Source organism: Sarcophilus harrisii, chromosome 1 (assembly GCF_902635505.1).
Source record: "Sarcophilus harrisii chromosome 1, mSarHar1.11, whole genome shotgun sequence".
Taxonomy (NCBI): Eukaryota; Metazoa; Chordata; class Mammalia; order Dasyuromorphia; family Dasyuridae; genus Sarcophilus; species Sarcophilus harrisii.
In genome coordinates, this window is record NC_045426.1 from 257,484,842 (window position 1) to 257,505,859 (window position 21,018).

General features: G+C 33.1%; 1 protein-coding gene across 1 annotated transcript in view; it reads left to right on the plus strand.

The window, feature by feature from the left end:
* Window positions 1-20,175, plus strand: part of LOC100918011 (cytochrome P450 3A4-like) — a 33,716-nt gene extending 13,541 nt beyond the window's left edge. The window contains exons 4-13 of the mRNA XM_031941057.1: window positions 1,221-1,320; window positions 2,270-2,383; window positions 2,860-2,948; window positions 5,641-5,789; window positions 6,273-6,400; window positions 7,114-7,186; window positions 9,468-9,628; window positions 11,422-11,648; window positions 16,617-16,779; window positions 19,820-20,175. Of these exons, the coding sequence (XP_031796917.1) occupies window positions 1,221-1,320; window positions 2,270-2,383; window positions 2,860-2,948; window positions 5,641-5,789; window positions 6,273-6,400; window positions 7,114-7,186; window positions 9,468-9,628; window positions 11,422-11,648; window positions 16,617-16,779; window positions 19,820-19,915 (1,300 nt within the window). The 3' untranslated portion in view covers window positions 19,916-20,175. The remainder of the gene's footprint in view (window positions 1-1,220; window positions 1,321-2,269; window positions 2,384-2,859; window positions 2,949-5,640; window positions 5,790-6,272; window positions 6,401-7,113; window positions 7,187-9,467; window positions 9,629-11,421; window positions 11,649-16,616; window positions 16,780-19,819) is intronic.
* Window positions 20,176-21,018: the final 843 nt, after the last annotated feature.

Genomic DNA, 21,018 nt, shown 5'->3' on the forward strand with positions numbered 1-21,018 from the left:
ATGGCAATCTTGGACAAATAATTTATATTTCCAAGTATACAGTGTAAACAGTTTGTCCTTATTGAGTCCCTTGAGATTAGTCTTCGCTCTTATATAATAAATATTCTATTGAGTTCTGCTTTGTTTGAGACAAAGTTCTGAAAATCTGAGTTCACTGAATGTCCATTTTTTCATTCAATATTATACATAATTTTTGCTGCATATAATAATTTCATCTGCAACCTTAGTATTTTGATTGTCAATATATAATATTTCAAGACTTGTAATCTTTAATTATAGCCACTGATAAATCCTGTACAATTGCCAGAATAATCTTTCATGTGCAAAAATTTGTTTATTTTTATACTTCTGCACAAAAATCCTCCCTGGCTCCCTATTGCCTCCTAAGTAAAATTCACAAATCACCAAGTAATAGTCAAGACTTTTTTCTGGCATGTTTTTATCCCAACTTGCCAGGTCTATTTCTTAATACTTTTCTCTATACACTTTCTTCTCTAGCTCCCAGCTTCTTACACTGTAGTCCATGACCCCATATAGCATTGTATAACTGAATGTAGGTATCGTGAAATTATGCTTTTTTTATCAATAAATGTTTGATTTGTATACCTATTTTATATACCTGGGTCCCTGTAAAAATTTCTTAGGCAAAAAAAGACTTTGCAAGTGGAAAACGTTTAAGAAGTCCCACTCTAGCCAAACTGGTAATTCTTTGGGTCCCAAACACATTTGCCATTCTCAAGTAACTTCAGCTGTTTTCTGTCACTGAAATACTCACCTCCCTTTCTTTTCCTCCTGACTTGCTGACCATTCTTTAAAGCTCAATTCAAATGTTCTATCTCTTGATGAAACGATTCCCTTTTCCCATCATACCTCACAACAACAACAACAACAACAACAACAACAACAACAACAAATCTCTAAGGTTGGTTTTATTCTCATTCTCATTTTGCCAATAAGGAAAATGAATCTGAAAGAGATTAATGATTTTCATGACATCACAGAGCTAGAAAGGATTCTAACTTGAGCATCCAAAAAGTATTTTATAAATATTCTCTGCTGAATTTTATTTTAGATTATTAGTTCACTTTCACATCTCAAATTAGAGAAAACATAAGGCAGCACTGAGCCCTGACCATCAATTTATAGTTTCCACTTACAACTTCTGCTTCTGACAGTGCAATTTGATGACTGATATAATTTGTTCCATCTGGGGAATATAGGTTTTTTGATGGCAGGCAACCTGTATTGGCCATCATGGACCCAGAGACTATCAAATTAGTGCTAGTGAAAGAGTGCTATTCTGTCTTCACTAATCGTCGGGTAAGTGACAGTAGAAGGGTAATGGTGGCAGCAATGGGGAAAATATGCTTAAGCATTTTAAGGGTCACACAGTTTTTAGACCATCTGTAAATACTATCTTCAGTGTTGATATTCTTGCAGAAGAACCAGCAGGCAGGCAAGTACATTGTTAAGGCAACGTACTATAAGGGAGTGACAGAAGTCAGCTTTTGCTGGGGGCTTTGAAATTCCAAGTATCCCGTGGGTCCAAAAAACTTGGGAGTGGCAATGTCTCCCCAACAAATAGACTTGCTTATAATGCAATCCCCAAGGCCATTATTAAAAGGAAAGGTCACAGTGTTAAATGGGCCTGCTTTTCTCATCTACAAAGGCAATAACTGCTGACCAGCTGCCTCTAATAGACAGATGGGCACAGACAACATACTCTTAAAAGTACCCCTAAGAGTCTTTTTCTGCTTTTGGCCAGGCATTCCCAGTCATAATCCTGGGGAAAAAGTCCTCAGGAAGAGATTCTGACCCTCCCCACTAATTGTCAAATAATTATCTCACATGTGACAGGCCAGCCAGAAGAACTGAAACAATTGATGCCATGAGGTAGAGATAGAAGGTGATGTATACCAGGTGTGTCAAATGACCACCACTACCACCATCTTCACAGCACCTCACCTCAGACACTTTGGGAGACAGCCTAAATATGTCACCCAGGAATAGCAATTTTTTAGCTTAAAACATCCCACCATCATCCTGGGAAGAACTTTTGTAGTGATATAACTTAGAAACTGTTCCTGCAAGTACAACAGATCCAGAAAAGTAAAAGAAAATTCTTGTTACCAATGTCCATGGGAAATGTCAGATAACTCTAGATATTTAGAAAGAATTAGTTTTTATATTGTAAAATATAATAGATCTCTAGTTCTGATTCCACCAACAATGTTCTTGACTTTTATCTTTTTTTTTTTTTTTTTGCTAGAACTTTGGTCCAGCTGGGATTTTGGAGACTGCTGTTTCAATTGCTGAAGATGAAAATTGGAAGAGGATTCGAACAGTGTTGTCTCCAACATTTACAAGTGGAAAACTCAAGGAGGTAAAGTGATGGATACTGGTCAGATGCCAGAAGGGATCTCCAGGAGAGACTAAAAAAACAAACAAACCACAAAACCGACTTCTAATCATTTTCTCCAGTTAAAGCCTAATTAATAGTCCAGCAAGTCTGAGCTTCTCTAATGGATTATCTTGTTTCCTAAATTTTTTTGTGTGATGAGATGGGAGAGAGAGCACTGTTTTTGGAGTTAGATAACCTAATCTCCAGTGCCATCTCTGATTCTTATTACCTGATTGATGACAGCAAGTCACTTAACCATTCTAGCTACCTTATTAAAAATTTATTAAAAAATGAAGCAGTTTGACTATATGGCCTAGAAGTTCTTCTATGTACAATTCTTTGCATTCTAAAAGAGAAAATTAAATTTCTAAATACTATTGTGCTTCTTCTGTCTTGGGAAATCTGGTCTGTTCTAGAATTGGATTTTCTATTTGTAACTATTGTCTTTTGGCATTTAGATGTTTCCTATCATTAACCAATATGGAGATGTATTAGTGAAGAACATGAAGAATGCTGCAGAGAAAAGCAAGCCTGTGACAATGAAAGAGTAAGTATGGTGCAATGGTTCTAAGAATCTGAGGAACTACAGGAGATCCTCCTTGCCTAAGCTTGTCTCTTGCCATCTTTCCCTGAAAACTGAAACACCAACTTTTAGAGTTATTTATTTGAATTTTAAAATAACAAACCAAATGTAAAGGGCAATCTGATCCCCTCTGAGGTTAAATCCCTTGAGAAAGCTGTTTGTAACTGATAACTCCACTTTTTCTCCTTTTTCTTACATTTTTTCATAGTTTGAAATCTGTATAGTCTGACTTTCAAATGTATTATTCAACCTTTAAAATAATTTTTAATTCCAAAGGAATCCCAATAGACTTTGGACAGAAAATAACATCTGCATTCAGAAAAAGAACTATGGGTATTGATTGAATGTAAATCAATGCATGCTATGTTCACTTCTTTTTTCTGTTTTTTTTTTCTCCCTCCCATGGTTTTTTTCCCCTTTTGTTCTGATTTTTCTTTCCCAACATGATTCATAAAGCAATTTGTATTAATATAAATTAATTAAATTAACAAAAATATTTTTAAAAAATTTCTCCAAAATTACTAATGATCTTTTTTACATTTATAAAAATGTTTTAAGCTCTTTTCTTAAACTCTTGCTTTATGTCTTTCAGAAATTGTTTTGGATTTGTGCCCAAGTTATGCTTTCCATTGAATCTTGGTTTGTAGATTTGTTTTGGAGCTATTTCTTTCTGAGTTTGTGTTTTCAGTATATCTATCACCATAATAACTTTTTATCATAGTATTCTTTTTGTTTGTCCATTGATTCAAATATTTTGGAGAATAAATTTGAATTAAATGCAAAGAGTTATTAAACTGGCAATACCCTTTCACCCAGCTATTCTGATGAGGTTAGTGGCAGCACAGAGAGTCAAAGTGTGCGGAATCTCTTTCTGGTTGGTTCAGGTCCTTTGTGAAAGAATTCACAAACCTGAAATATTGAATGACAAAAGGGAAGTTTATTGTTGGATGAGAAGTCAGCTTTGCTAGGAAGACTGACTTCTGAGTGGCTAAATCCTATTAGGGAAATGGGTCCGGCACTGAGAAGAGAATGTCTTCTCAGTGGGCAGGTCCTGGCAGTTATGCCAAAGAGGCAAAGCATGCTACTTTGGACATTCTGCAAAGAATGAATGAACAGAAACTTATTTTATGAGCAGATCTGGGGGCAGTTTGAACTGATTGTCAGATCAGTATCTCCCATTTAAATGAAAATAGAGTTTCCTGAATGAGGATGTGACTCCCCAAAAGATCAATGGGAGTCAATTTGCCCTTGAATGATACTGCTTTTCTCAATCTGGGAGGATGTGCCTTCTTTCAGACTCTGGAGTCTGGGAGACCCTAATTGCTCTTCTTTTACAAATCAAAAGGGGACACAATTTCACAGTGATAATTTTACAGATCAAAGGGAACACAGTTTCACACTCCCATCAATACCATTAGTAGATCTATTTTAAAATACAATTAGAGAAAAATTAAAGAAACATATATACCCCAAAATACTTATGCAAGCTCTCTTTGTTCTGGCAAAGAAGTAAAAATTGTGGGAATATCCGTCAATCGTGGAATGGCTAAAGAAGTTGTGAAATATGATTGTGATTGATTACTACTGTGCTATAAGAAATGATGAACTCAGTGATCTTAGAAAAATCATGAACATATAACCAGAAAAAAATAAAGAAAAAACATGAAGAGACTTGCACAAAATAATGAAGAGGGAAATGTGCAGGACCAAGAGAACATTGTATACAGTAACAGTAATATTATTTTAAGAACAATTTTGAGTGACTAACTATATATATATATAAAATCATCCTTACTTGAATATAAACTTCTTGGGATCAGAGAATATTTTTACATTTTTCTCATATCCAATAGCACATGGTAAGTAAGCATTTAATAACACTTAAAAGATAGCTTATAAATTGAAAGTAGATTAGCATATTTAACATGTATTGGTCAACCTGCCATCTGGGGGAAGGGATGGGGGAAGGAGAGAAAAAGTTGGAACAAAAGAATTTGCAACTGTCGATACTGAAAAATTACCTATGCATATATCTTGTAAATAAAAAGTATTAAAAAAATAAATTGAAAGTAGAAAGTATTCACAATGTGAGGAAGAGAATATACTTCTGGTTAAATAAAAGAAACAGATTTTTCTAACAGCTTACAAAGAGGAAGTGATAATACAAATCATTAATACTATGCATTTTGTCCCATGAATGTCCAACCTATCATTTATTCATTTGCTCATTCATTTATAAAATGTTTTTTGGATTACCTAGAAGTATCAACTACCTAGAAGTTGATAAAAATAATCAGTATGTTTCTGAAAAATCTCATCTAGTAGATGCTGTTGACTATTTAAAACTCTGGCCTACATGCCTTGCTTGGTTGAACATAGAGCCCTGTGGCAAATCTTGGCAGGCCATATTAAAATGTAATTGGGAAATATGTAATAAAATGAAAAAATACAATAGAACACAGGTAATTTGAGTTTGTGGGGTTGTAATTTCAATATATGGCCCAGAGATTTCCTTTGAATAGTTTAATGACCCCAGTTTCTATGGACTTTGATACCACTGCTTTAGAACCTTACTTTCATGCCTTTGCTGAGAGGTAAAAGATGGGGTATCTGTTCTGAGTCTTGTTTTTTTGTTTGTTTTGTTTTCTCTCTTTAGGATTTTTGGGGCCTACAGTATGGATGTGATTACCAGCACTTCATTTGGTGTCAATATTGATTCCTTGAATAATCAGAACGATCCCTTTGTCAGAGAAATTAAGAAGTTAATCAAATTCAGTTTTCTGGATCCACTCATACTTACAATAAGTAAGTTTGTTCTTCTTTACAGAAATGAATAATTAAAAGTTCAGTGATCCTGGCATTACTGAAGTTAGCTCAATCAATTGGACCATAGATTTAGTGATGGATGGAAACTTAAGAGTCATTAATTCCAAATCCTTTATTTATAGAGAATTAAAATATAACATAGAGATATTATAGCACAATCTTAGGAATTTTGGAGAAATTATTTGCAGATTGGGTCAGTTATATAGAGCTTTGTAGTTAATCTAGAAAACTAGTGATAGGCATAGGAAGCCTAATTTTGGAGGAATATTTCCTTCTTCTTTTGGACTTTTGTTGACTCACATGTATTCACAAATGATTGGCAACATCAAAAAGGAAATGAGGAAGCCCTATTACAATTTGTACCTTTGGTACCATCTCCCCATCTACATTCCAGATAAAAATGATAACATCTATTGTAAAATTCTACAGTTTCATAAAAAATTTTGGTTTTGTTTTCTTCAGCACTCTTTCCATTCCTTGTTCCTTTGCTTAAAAAATTGGATGTAACTGTCTTTCCAAAAGAAGCAACAGATTTCTTAGCAAAGTCAATCAAAAAAATAAAGGCAGAACGAAAGGCCAATACACAGAAGGTAAGCAGATCTCTCTAGTGTTCAAAGTAACAATATGTGTACATTATAGTTGTATTTATTATTCTCAGAATAAAGCAAACAAATCTTGTGTTCCATTTTACTTGATGATCATTCTTATTCACTATAATTTTTATACAATTCCAATTGTGAATTATTTTTTGAAGACTTACTGTAACATGAAGAACTGTCACTTGGTAGCCTCTAAGCTTATTTCTAGTTTTATTTCTATGCTTCTATTATTTAATATTTGTCAGACCTAGTGATGTGTGTCTCTGAGAGTAGAAAGAGAAAAAAGATGCTGTCCCAGCTCTTAATTAATTTACAATCTCAAAGGCTGGATAAGACACATACCAATATTTTACTTCAAATTATTATATGATATATAGCAGGAATCCCAGGGAAGAGGAAAGTACCTTTCTCCTTTATAAGCTCTCAAAACAGGCCATGCTAACAATACAAAGGTTATATAAGAATGGACAACAAATTATAATTATGTCAACAATGTTGTATTTAAATTCTGCATGTGGGTTTTTGGCACACATTTGGGTCTTTTGTGGAAGTACTTTGGGTAGAATTCTAATTCTGTCAGTGAGATGAAGCCAGAATATCTTTAATCCTACAGATCTTCACTTGTTCATCCTACAGTAGGAACATAGCTAATTTGTGTGTTCTCAAATATTTTCTCAGCACTAGTATTTTCTTTTATTTTCCAGCACCGGGTAGATTTCCTTCAGCTTTTGATGGATTCTCAGACTTCTAAAAATTCAGAGTCGCACTCTCACAGAGGTAAGTTGGGAATGAGGGCAGTCACAAATTAGAATCTGTTAAGCCATCATCTATGGACTTTTGAAAAAATGTCCAATTTTCTTAGATGATATACCCAATGGAAAAATGATATAAATGACAACAATATTGAAGTTATAGGTTTTTAAGATTTGCAGAGCACTTTGCAGATATTACTTCATTTGATTTCATACCACTTCTGTGAATTTGGTGTCATTCTTATTTCTGTTTCAGAGAAGAGGAATCTAAGCCTGAGAGTTTAAGCATCTTTCACAGGATCACAGCTAGTAAAACACTGAAGTAGGATTTGAAATAAATTAGATTGGACATACCTCTAACTCTGACACTGTATGATATCACCTAGCCATCTCAGAAATATGCTTGACATCTGTAGATTGAGCCAGATAGAGAGAATTTTTCAAAACTCTATTTGAATTTGTGATGGTAAAGTTAGTTTGAAGCCTATATGGTGACATAGAAGTCCTCTTTTCATCTCAAACCTAGGACAACATGATGCATAGTGAGGTGGGAAAAGTGTAATTTGTGTTCTTATCCTAACTATGTCATTAAGTACATGTATGATGCATGGACATTACTTCTGTTTTTTTGGCTTATTTTTCATAGGTAAAACCAGGGTATTAACCCAAAAGATGACTCAGTTTTCTTCTAGCTCTAAATCTTATAATTTTACTCTATTCTCTGGCATAGACTATGTTTATTTGTGATCAGCTAGCATAGGGTAGTACCAGGTCTGAAATTAGCAAGACACATCTTCCTGAGTTCAAATCTTGCCCTTATTAGCTGTATGATTCTGAGTAAATCACTCAACCCTGTTTGCCTCAGTTGCCTCATTTGTTAAATGAACTGAAAAAGTAAATGGCAAAACACTCCAATAGTAAGAAAGAAAAGAAAAAAGAGATTGATCTGATAATATGTTTCTCTTTCAAGTTAAAACTTGTGGGAAAACTCAAATTGTGTTTTATTGAGAAATATTCTCATTTACCATAAATAAGATACAGACTCTCCTAAGCTCTCCTAGGCATTCTTTAAAAGCTCAGTTTCAGGGAAGCAGCAGAATTAAGAGGAAGGGGGAGTGGAGTTGGGAGTCGGAAGGCCAGATTTAGTCTCAGGTTCAATCTCTTACTAGATTGATAACTTTGAACAATTGCCTTATCTAAAGGCTGGAAAGAACCATTCTTAAACCAGCAATTTCAAAGGCTCCTTATGGCAGGCAAATGAATAATATAGGTAACTTATAAACACTAGGAATTATGTAAATATAAGCAATGCGTATTGTTATCTTCTGGATATTTTTCCTTCATGAAGACCATCAGAGATAGGATACAGAGGTATATCATGGAAAGAACAGGAACTCTGAAGTATGAGGACTTGTGTTCAAGCCTTAACTCTCTCATTTATGAGAGAAGCCCACATTTTTATTGAACTGAAAAGTCAGAATGTTGGACTACCTTGCTCTTGGGGTCCCTTCTAACTTTAGATATAGAATCTCCCTTCAAAAATCTCTCCTTCATACTTGCTTCCCTCTATATACAATTACCCTACCACAAGTCCTCTGGACTCTTGCTAGAACCTTCTAATATGTTTTTCTATGACACAGTGTGTGAGAAAGAAGAGAGAATACCCTGAAATGAAATATCATTTTTATCACATTTAGAAACAACAAGTGAAGATGAGATAGGTGTGTGGAATGAGTAGATAAAGGAAAAGTAAGTTTGAACAATTTAACAATTTTCATTAGACTTAATCTTTTTTCTTGTACTGGGATGATATATGTGGATGGAAAATTCTTATTATAGCAATTAATTTATTTCAGATCTTATCTAGGTATTCTGGAGAGTCAGGTAGATATCCTTTCTAAATTCTTGTGATACACTTGAATAGTATAACAAAGGTATGATGCACCCAAAAAGAAGATTGTGGGAACTGAGTGTGGATCACAGCATAGAATTTTCACTCTTTTTGTTGTCATTTGCTTGCATTTTATTTTCTTTCTCATTTTTTTTGATTTGATTTTTCTTGTGTAGCAAGATAATTGTATATATATATGTGTGCATATATTGGAGTTAACATATATTTTTACCATGTTTAACTTGCTATGTAGGGGAGGGATGGGCAGAAGGGGGAAAATTGGAACACAAGGTTTTTCAAGGGTTAATGTTGAAAAATTATCCATGCATATGTTTTGAAAATTAAAAAGCTTTAATAAAAAAACCCCCAAAGGTATGATGACTTTGTCTGAATGTCTCCCTTGCCTCAATTTCAGATCTGAGTGATGAGGAAGTTCTTGCTCAATCCATTATCTTTCTTTTTGCTGGCTACGAAACCACCAGCTCTGTACTTTCTTTTCTCTTTTACCACCTGGCCACCAACCCTGAGATCCAGGAAAAGCTTCAGAAGGAGATCGATGAAGTTTTGCCCAATAAGGTAAGAAGATGAGAGGAATAGAACTATTTGCTCTTCACTCCCAAATCCCTTCCTGTTCACCTGTTTGCTTCATCTCCTAGCAGAAACTTTGTCAAAATCACTTCTGCTGACTGAGTGCTTGTCCATTATTGAGACATAGCCAGAGTTGAAAAGGCAAAGATTTGTTGAGACACCATAGATTTATATGATGTTCTCCTTGCAGAGAATGAAAAATATTTCAGGAACTAGTGCCAGCTCATGGAAAAGCCCTTTTGTCCTCTGTTCACACAACCTCTTCAAAGACCTTCCTCCATATAATGACATTCATTTTTCATCTCTTCTGATACTAAATTTCTTTGTGACTTTGGCTCTCTCTGTACTCCTTATTCTCTTTCCATTTCTGCTTTTTTGTCCCTTGCTTATTATTTTCTCCTCTTCTTTCTTCTCCTCTCTTCTCCTCTTCTATTCTCAGATTTTCATTCAGTCTATGAAGTGACTGATAACAGCAATTATAAACTCTTCTTTGTTGCAAAAAGTCTACATTGGCCTTTATCAATGTGCAAGAATCTCTTTTTTGACCCACGAGGATCATCTGTCTCCATCACTTTTAAATCAAGTAGTGTAATCACTATTGTGGGAACACTTAAATACTTACTTCCCTATCAAATTAAGGGATAGCCTTTAGAATGTATTGGGAAAAGTCCATTTAAACAATAATGAGTGACCAAACCAGAATGGTGGCAGTAGGAAGGAAGAAGCAATAAATTTGTAAAAGTGTCTAGCTTACTGATTACCTAGTAAACCAAATTTGAGCTCCTTATAGTGGTGCTGAGAACAATCTAGAGAACATAAATGGGGGACAGATTGCATCTCATCTTGATTTGGGAGCAGATCTTTTTTTGTATATTACTAATTTTCTTTAGTATTCTGCAGGTTGCCAAGATATTTTTTTCCCGCAGAGATAGATAATGACTATGAAATAGGAATTTCTTCCATACTACCTCCAATCCCCATAATATTCTCTAAACTATATAGAAGTCTGGGAATAGAAGGATATGATCAGAGCTGCCCTTACAAATAGATAATTGTCTATGTTATCTGTTATGAAGCACATTGAGAAAGCTTCTCTGTTTCCACCCCAAGTATCTTTTCTACATACTGCCATTACAGATGTGCCCCATGAGTCTTTTCTGCTATGAAATCCTTTGGAGGTGTAAAATACTAAACTATTATGAAATATTACCAGAGCATCCCAACACTGATGGTGAGTTGAGAGTGAGGACTTTTAGATGCTGGAGAAAAGGCAATCATTTTTGAAAGGGATAAGCAGAAGTGACAAGAAATGGAAGCAAGGGAACAATGAAGATTCAGAAGGGCTCTTCTCAGGTTCAAGTGTATCTAAAACAAAAATTTTGTTTAATATTCCACCCTAATTTCATAGTTAGTCTAGTTTATTCCAAGAGACAATCCAAAAGAACAAAAGAAAAACATTCATCTTAACAAAATTTTCTTCACTGAGTTCAAGAGTTTTGTTTCAGACTCTACAAGCATTATATAAATTCAAATCTCACTTTGATGGAGCTCAGAAGTTTTAAACTACTTTATTAGCACATTGACCATAGAGGAACTCCCAACATTCCATAGGTTCAATAGCAAATATATTTTTATAGTTTTTTTCCCAGAAGACATTATTGCTCTAACAGTGGGTGACCAAATATATGATGGAGTTGGTATAGCATCATTCTAAGACCAAGTAAGTAAAGATAGATGTGATATATCACCTTAGTACTTGGAACTGTTTGTTCTTTTTTCAGGAAGCAGTCATGTATGATAACCTGTTGCAGATGGAGTACTTAGACATGGTGATAAATGAAAATCTCAGGCTGTATCCCATAGCTGGCAGGATTGAGAGGGTTGCTAAGAAAACTGTAGAGATCAATGGACTAATGATTCCTAAAGGCACCGTGGTGATGGCTCCACCCTTTGTCCTTCATCGTGACCCAGAATACTGGCCAGAGCCAGAGGAGTTCCGCCCTGAAAGGTAAACATTTAGTTTTTAAATAAGGGAAAAGGTTACTCAATGTGGTCAGTTGAAATAGTGTGGAGAGGACATTGAGTTGGGAGACAGGATCAAGTTTTGAATCCTGGTTTTGTGTCTTGCTTAGATTAATGAACTTGAACCTATTACTTAAATTCTCACATAACTCTGCATAATGCCTGCAATAGCTATTTCAGCAGCTTAGACAGAACCACTTTGCATTATTGTTCTTATTTTATGAATGAACTGAAGCTTATATACATTAATTGACTTGGCATTAGCCTTGCAGCCAAGTGTCAGAAGTCAGCTTTGAATATTGGTCTTTGTTATAGTTTCATGTTGAAAATGAGGATTTGAACTATATGCCACCTGAGTCCCTTTGATTTTGAAATTCTATAACCTTTAGCTCCTTTTCATTATTCTATTTTGTAGGATGTCTATTCAAAAGTCAATAAATAGAGATGAATACAAGTGTGTACTTATTTCCATGAATCATTTATTTGTGGATGTGTTTTAAGCCCTTAACAATGATTAAATTTTTAGGACATATCAGACAAAGAACACTGTATTAGACTTTGAGGTAGGAAGATCCAAATCCAAAGCCTACTTCTGCTTCCACTTAGCTATATGTCTAAGGGCACTGATAATCACTTTCTACATAGTGACTCTTCAAATATTTTATTCTTTCTTTAAACCTCCCATTGCTTACCCTTCTCTTCACTCTCAGCTGAAACCCTTATCTTATATTTTACTAAAAATAGCAGACAATTCACGGTGAATTCTTTTCTTCCTCTTCCTCATTTCCCATTACTTGGATGCCTTCTGTTACCTTTTTCTTTACACATGTATCTCATGTTGAAGTAACCTTATTCCTTTCCAACACTAATTCTTCAACTTGTTCAAGGGATCCCATCTTTTCTAACAGATTCTACAGATTCCCACTCATACTTAATTTCATTCTGTCCCTGTCTATTGACTCATTTCCTACTGTCTATAATATGCAGACATTTCTTCTATTCTAAATAAATCCTGACTTGATCCTTTACCTCCTTCTGTTGCCTTATATCTCCTTTGTTCTTTGTAGCTAACCTCAAAAAGTTTACTATATAATAAAAAGGTACAGAGGTTACCTATAATAAGTACCTCCATTTTCTCTTCTTTTACCCTCTTCTTCATCTTTGAATTTTAAAGAATCATTTATATTCTTTTGTTGTTGTTCAATCATATGTGATTCATCAGTCCATTTAGGGTTTTCTTGACAGAGATACTGCAGTGGTTTGCCATTTGCTTCCCCAGCTCATTTTACAGATAAGGAAATGGAGGCAAATATGATTATATAACTTTCCCAGAGTCACACAGCTTTTAGGGTTTGAATTCGGGCCTTTCTTACTCCATGTCTGGATTTCTATTCACTCTGCCACTCAACAGCTCCCCAAAATCTTTAAACTAAAATGCAATGCTTTTGCAACAGATCAACAACCTGATTCCTTATATTTTCATTTCTTATATTTCTCAATAATTTAAGAATATCTACTATCTAAACAATATTGATATTAGAACAGGTTGTTGAGAGTCTGTTGATATTTTTGACTTTCAAGTCTAGTTTGGGATTTTTTAAAATGACAAAAAACAAATAAAGCATCATGATTGGAAAGAATTGCTCTTAAATCAGAGTAGGCACTTTAGATGTCACTATGTTTTTAAGGACTATCTCTTGATATTTTTTTTTCTACTTTTTATTTTTAACATACATAAAATGTATTTTTAACATTTTGATTTCCAAATTTCTCCGCTCCTTCTGGCCTCTAACTTGTCCATTGAAAAGTCAAACAATATGAATCAGTTTTATATGTGAAGTCATGAAAAACATTTCCATTTTAGCTTTGTATAAAAAAGCACAAAAAAACAAAGAGAAAACAATGTCCTTCATCTCACTCAGAGTTCATTATTTCTATCTCTGGAGATGAATAGCACTTTTCATCATGGTAACTTTAGAATTAATTTTGGATCACTGTATTAAGCAGAGAAACTAAGTATTTCATAATTGATTATTATTACAATTTTCCTGTCACTGTGAATAGTTTTCTGCTTTTATTTACTTCACTTTGCATAAGTTCACATAAGACTTCCCAAGTTTTTCTGAAACCATTCCCTTTTTCTTTGCTTCTAAGACAATAATATTCTATCACAGTCATACCACAATTTGTCCACTCATACCACAACCATTTGATAGGTATATTTTCATTTGAAATTTTGCCACCATAAAAGTACTGGTATAAGCATATATGTCCATATGGATTTTTCCTTTTTCTTTGATCTTTTTGGGATATAGATATAATATTGTTGATGCTAGATCAAAGGATTTACAATTTTATTGTTTTTTGAACATAGTTACAAATTATTTACTAGAGTGGTTGGGCCAGTTCACAACTCTGCCCACAGAGATTTTGGTGTTCCTTTTTTTTTTCCCACATTGTCTCCAGCTTTGGTCATTTTTTTATGTCAAATTAGCCAGTCTAATAGGAGTGAAGTGGCAATCCAGAAATGCTGCAATTTGAATTTCTCAGTAGTGATTTAGAATATTTTTTCCTTTGACTATTGATAGCTTTGAATTAGTTTTCTAATGTGTAACCAGTCCTACATTCCTGTCATAATAATCTTTGTGATATATTACTATAGTTTTTATTCTAGTATTAAAAAATTTGGCATCGATATTCATTAGAGAAAATTTATCATAGTTTTCTTTGTTTTTGCTCTCCTTGGTTTAGAAATCAAGACTATATTTATGTTACAGAAAGAATTTCACAGAATTCAATCTTTAACTATTTTTTCAAGTAGTTTACATGATATTGTAACTAAATGTTCTTTAAATATTTTCTAGAATTCACTTGTACATCCAGGTAGTCATATGGATTTTTTCATTGAGAGCTTAATTTATACTTATTAAATTTCTTTTTTGAAGTTAGGATTAATTTAAGAAATTTTTTTCTTTTATATTAATCTGTGCAATTTATATTTTTGTAAATGTTCATTAAGTTAATGTAAATTATTAATTTTATTGGCATATAATTGGAAAAAACCTCTCCTAATAATTGCTTTAATTTTATCTTCAGTCATAATGCATTGTTTTTTCTTTTTAATGCTTATAATTTGATTCTTTTCTTTTTAAAAATATTCAAATTAAGAAATTGTTTATCTATTTTGTTTTTCACAAACCAGATCTCAATTTTTATTTTTAAAATTAAAGATTTGTAATTTATATATTTAAAAATCTCTCCTTTTATTTTTTTTTTTTAGGATTTTATTTTAATGTTTAAAAGGAGAATTTTAATTTGTTCTCTTTCTAGTTTTTTTTTTTAAGTTTCCTGTTTAATTCATTGATTCTGCTATGTATTGCTTTGGCTGCATCCCATCAATTTTGGATGTTGTCTCATTTTTTGTCATTATCTTTAATGGGTTTAAAAATATTTCTATGATTTGTTCTTCGATCCATAAATTCTTGGGGATTATATTATTTAATTTTCAATTAATATTTAATCTATGTTTAAAAAGTCATTATTAAATATAATTTTAAAATTCATTATGCCCCCAATGAGCATTCATTATGTCTTATTTTAACATTTGTTTATGATGATATTAGTGTGAAAATTCCCTGTATATCTGATGAAAAAAAGGTTATTTTCCTTTACTTTTTCATTTAATTTACTCCACAGTCTTATCATGTGTTTTTAAAAATGCTATTAATCTTTTAAACTTTATTATGTATTAAATTTTTAATCTAATTTATTTTATGAAAAAGATTTCTATATTGCCTTTGAATTTGATGTTTGAATGTCTCATTTTCTATTTATTCCTGGTATTTTCATCAGGAATGCCTGGAATTTTTCTATTTCATTTTTTGCTTTATGAAAACATACACAATTTTTCTGGGTATGTAATTCTTGGTTTTAATCCTAGTTACTTGGTCTTCTGGAATATAATATTTACAATCCTTTATTCCTTTAACTTGGGAGCTGCTAAATCTTGTATGATCCTGACTATGGCTCCACAACATTTGAGTTCTTTCTTTCTAGATTCTTCCATCTTTTCTTCTTGAATTGGTTATAATATTCCTGACAGTTTTCATTTTAAGATATTTTTTGGAGTTTATCAGTGAATTCTTTCAGTTTTGACTTTGTTCTCTGATTATAATATTTGGGGAGTTTCCCCATGTAATTGAATGAAATATGAAGTTTAGGCTCTTCTTTTTGGATTATGGGTTATTTGTCATTTTCTTCCATTTTTTTATTCATTTGACTCCATTTTATTTTTTGTGATGTTTCATTGTTTCTTTAGCTTCCATTTGACCAGTTCTAATTTTTAAAGAATTACTTCCTTCATTGGGGTTTTGTGCTTCTTTTCTCTACTAGGCCAATTCTGTTCTCAAAGGAGTTATTTTCTTTATTAATTTTTTGTGTTGTGAATTTGCTTTTCACAATTCTTTTGTATTGCTCTCATTTTTTCCCCAGTCTTCTTATTTAGTCTGTGAAATAATTTTTAACTTTTTAAAGAAAGTCTCTCTTTTTGTTTGCTCTTCTAGGAATTCTTTTGGGGCTTTTGTCCAATATGGATTTTTCTTTGAGGCTATGCTTATAGATTTTTCATATAATTTTCTTCTTCTGAGTTTAAAACTCTCCATCATCTTCACAACTTTTTTAAGATCAAGTTTTCTTTTTTCCCCCCCTAATTTTTATATTTTTTCCATGACTTTAAATTTTCTGTTAAAGTTGGATTTTGCTCACTTTAGGAATGAAAAGACACCATTCTCAGTAACAGACTTTTTTTTTATTTTGGCTTGTTGGCTTAATAGTATTTCTTGAGGGTGAGTAATATCTTTTGCCTCTTAATTTCGTCTCCTTTTTTCACTTTTCCCCTCATTTCTTTTCTTTCGTTTTTCTTTTTCTATTTTTTTTTTTTTACCATTTTGATCAGGTTCAGTAAGGAAAACAAAGAGAGCATTAACCCCTATGTGTACCTGCCCTTTGGTGCTGGTCCTCGAAACTGCATTGGGATGAGATTTGCACTTATGAGTATGAAAGTTGCAACTAGCCGACTCCTGCAGGAATTTACCTTCAAAACTTGTAAAGAGACACAGGTAAGGAGTCATATTTTTTGTTTCAGTAATTATGATAATTTTTTCCCCAAAATTACTTTCTTTTCTTTTTTTAACTTTTATTTCTTTCTTTTTTATATTATTAAAGCTTTTCTATTTACAAAACATATGCATGGGTAATTTTTCAACATTGTTCCTTGCAAAGCTTTCTGTTTCAAATTATCCCCTCCTTCCCTCCACTCCCTTCCTTAGATGTCCAGTACATATCAATTATTTTAAAACATGTTAAATACATACACACACACACACAATTATCTTGCTATACAAGAAAAATTGGATCAAGAAGAAAAAAACTGAGAAAGAAAACAAAGTGCAATCAAACAACAGAAAGAGTGAGAATGCTCTGTTGTGGTCCACACTCAATTTCCACAGTCCTTTCTCTGGGTGTAGATGGCTCTCTTCATCACTGAACAATTGGAATTGGTTTGGATAATCTCATTGTTGAAGAGAGCCATGCATGATTTTATTTTCAAAGTAGAGAAATGGAAGATGGTGAAGTAAGCAGTAAATCATCGTAGCTCTTCTACATTCACCTCTAATCAATCATAAAATTATGTTCCAAAACAAATCCTGGAACAGCAGAACCAACTAAAAAAGGGGTGAAGCAATTTTTGAACCCAAGAAACTTGAAAGAATGACAGGAAAGTTTGTTTTACTTGGGTAAAAGGGGAACACATTCCAGCACAAGTATTCCCAAGAAGCAAGTGGCAAACCCCACTTTAGCAAAAACAGAGAACTTTTAGAGGCCAGACCACTAATGTTTAAGTGTTTAAGGAAATCTTGAAACAGTCAACAGCCCTCTGACCTCAGCACATGCCAGACACCAGCTCTAAAGTCCCAGCTCAGCATCCACTAAGCTGCCAGACTTCTGTGGCCTACAGCAACAATTTGCCACACTCCCACCACACTCTCTCAATGTAGCACTACATCTAAGCGTTCCTGAGGGCCTCAGGCAATATCAATGCAGCACGAGACAAACAACCAGAGCCTGATCCACTGGCACAAGAAATTTGAGAGTGCCCCTTTCATTCTAGAAGCAAAGTTAAAATTTAGAAAGGAAAAAGACCTATTAAAAGAAGATGCTCAACAAACAATACAAACAGAATCTGCCTATAGAAAGTTATTTTGGTGAAAGGGCAGATTAAGACCTAGACTCAAATGAGGAAATCTGGGAAAAGAAATAAATAATGTAAGAAAATTGTGAAAAGAATCAACAGCATAGAAAAAGAAAACATCTCTTTTTATATGAGAATTAGCCAAGTGGAAAGAAAAACAATAATCCACTGAAGAAAACAATTCTCTAAAAAGTACAACTGGTCAAATTGAAAAGGAAGTACAAAAGACAGCAGGGAATTACAACCTCTTAAAAGTTAGAATTGGGCAAGTGGAAGCTAATGATCAGATGAGAAAACAAGCTCAACCAAACAAATTCAAAAGAGTAAAAAAATAAAAGAAAATGTAAAATACCTCACTGGAAAAACAACTGATCTAGAAAAGAGATCTAGGAAACACAGTGTCAGAATCTGACTATCTGAAAGCCATCATCAAAAGGAGGAATAGACAACATGCTTCAAGTAATTATCAAGGAAAACTGGCAGATATCCTGGAACCAGAGGATAAAGGAGACATTGAAAAAATGTGAACTGATCTAAAAATTCTGGAGAGGAATTTGTAACTCTATCCAAAGGGCAACCAAACTATATTGATCCAGCAATGCCACCTCAAGATCTGTATTTTAAAAAGATCATAAAAGAGAGAAAAGGACCTATATGTGCAAAAATTTTTATGCCAACCCTTTACAAGATGGCAAAATTTTGGAAATTGAGGGATGCCCATCAATTGAGGAATTGCTGAATGACAATTGAATAAGCTGTGGTATAAATGGAATAGAATATTCTTGTGCAATAAGAAATGATGAACAGGCAGATTGCAGAAAAACCTGGAAAGACATGTTGATTCTGATGCAAAGTGAAATGAACAGAACCAGGAAAACATTGTACATAGTGAAGATCAACTATGAATGACTATATTCTTCTCAGCAATACAATGATGCAAAACAAATACAAAGAACTTATGAAGGAAAACACTATCCATATCCAGATAAAGAACTGGTAGATTTTGAATGCATATTGAACCATATTTTTTCACTTACTATATTATTTTTTGTCGTTTTGTTGTCCTTTTGATCTGTTACTTCTTTCACAATCACAACTAATATGGAAATGTGTTTTACATGATAGCACATGCACAACCTCTTTCATATTGCCCACCATTTTAGGAAGAGGGAAGATGAGGGAGGGAGGTAGAAATTATGCAACTCATAATTTTGTAAAAATGAATGTTAAAAATTGCATCAGTATGTAATTGGGGGAGAAAGTACCATTAGAAAAGCAAAGTAGAGAAATTTCCTATACTGCATGACAAATTTAATTCAACACAATTGGTATACTTAAGGTGAGCAGGCTATTAAGTGTTAATTTACCATTATTAAAATGGAAATATACAGAAGGCCAGTAGAGAAATAATTAAAGTATCATTGGCTGCATAACTAATTTGAATAAACTATAATAGCAACAAAAATAACAATAATACAATTTTTTTGTTGTTGCAAACAATATAGTTTTTGAAGACCAAAATATAACAGGCCCTTTAAATTTTTTTTAATTCCTCAGTTTTATGAGAAAAAGATATTTAGTGTTATTGGTCATGGGATGAATAAAGTCTCTTAATTTCAGCAAGATTCTTGAATTTATTTTACAACTGACTAGTATAAATAAAAACCTGAGTATATACTTAATACATATTGATTGGGTGCTTGTCTATTTTGTGATAGTTTCTATTATAATGTGATGGATTTCTATTATAATCATATCATTCTAACACTTCTTTGCATGATATTCTAGCTAGTTAGTCTTCATTTGTATAATCTTTTTTTCCATAAAATATGAACATTTGTAACTTTTATTTCTCTCTTGTTTGAAACTAGTTACTTATTGAACTATAATTTTCTTTACTGTTGCAGGTTCCTCTGAAGTTAAGCAATCAGCCACTCCTTACACCAACTGTTCCCATTGTTCTGAAAGCTGTACCAAGAACCAACAAGGCAAATCAGAAATAAAAACTCTTCTCATTCTATGATTTCTCTTCTGTAGTGCAAAGCTACAGGATCCTAGGGCTTCAAAAGTAACTTACTTTACCTTATGAACCAAACATGGAAAAAAATTTAATTTTTTTCTTTTTAACCACAGGAAATGAGTACATTTCAGATGGTCTTTTGGAGATCTCCATGTTTGATAACCATTGAATAATGTTCAGTGGTATCAAGTATCACATATATTGATCCAACTCATCATGTTGCAAAAAAAAAACCCTCTAAAAGATGAGTGTCATTTGACATTACTAGATTTGTGTGATTCAATGAATGAACATAGAGAAAATCATGAATTGAGTGCCTTTTCATTATTTTTTTTTTAATCAATAATAGTCCTTGACAATCACAATTATGGTAAATGTGGTAATATTGTGGGGGCATATTACTTATTTTTAATATCTTGCATTTCATATAAGTGTGTTATCTTTTACTTTTTTCCATTGTTTTCTTTTGAGTTGTCTTCTTTCACAACATAAGTAAGATGGTAACATGTTTTGTGTGATTGAAAATGTATAACCTATATCAAATTGCTACCCATCTTTGGGAGGGAAGAGGTGAGGGACATAGAGAGAAAATTTGGAACTCAAAAGTTTTTTAAATGAATGTTAAAAATTGTCTTTATATGTAACTGGGAGGAAATAAAACATTATTTATTTAATATTCTGCATTTGACTCTGTTGCTGTAAACCACTAAAGATAATTTTTGGAACCTCTTATTTAATGTCTGGCATACTTTAATATCATATCAGTATCATTTATTTGGATGGACAATCAATTGGTTTTGATTTTACTAATTCTTTTGCCAATTAACTGATCAGAACGTTCATCCATAAAGCCAGTTTAACCATTGATAATTCTGGTAAGGTGACAAATATTCCAGTTAGTTCTTTTCCCCTTTCCTATTCCTTCCACAAACATTTGAATATAAACCCTGGTAAAAGACCTGGGCTTCCATGGATTGAGTTCAGAACTGGAGATTCCTCATAAGTCACCTTCTTTTGATTATATCCCTAATTAGGGATTCACCCAAGAACATCAGCATTTGTCTCCTTTCTTATTCTGCATGAAAA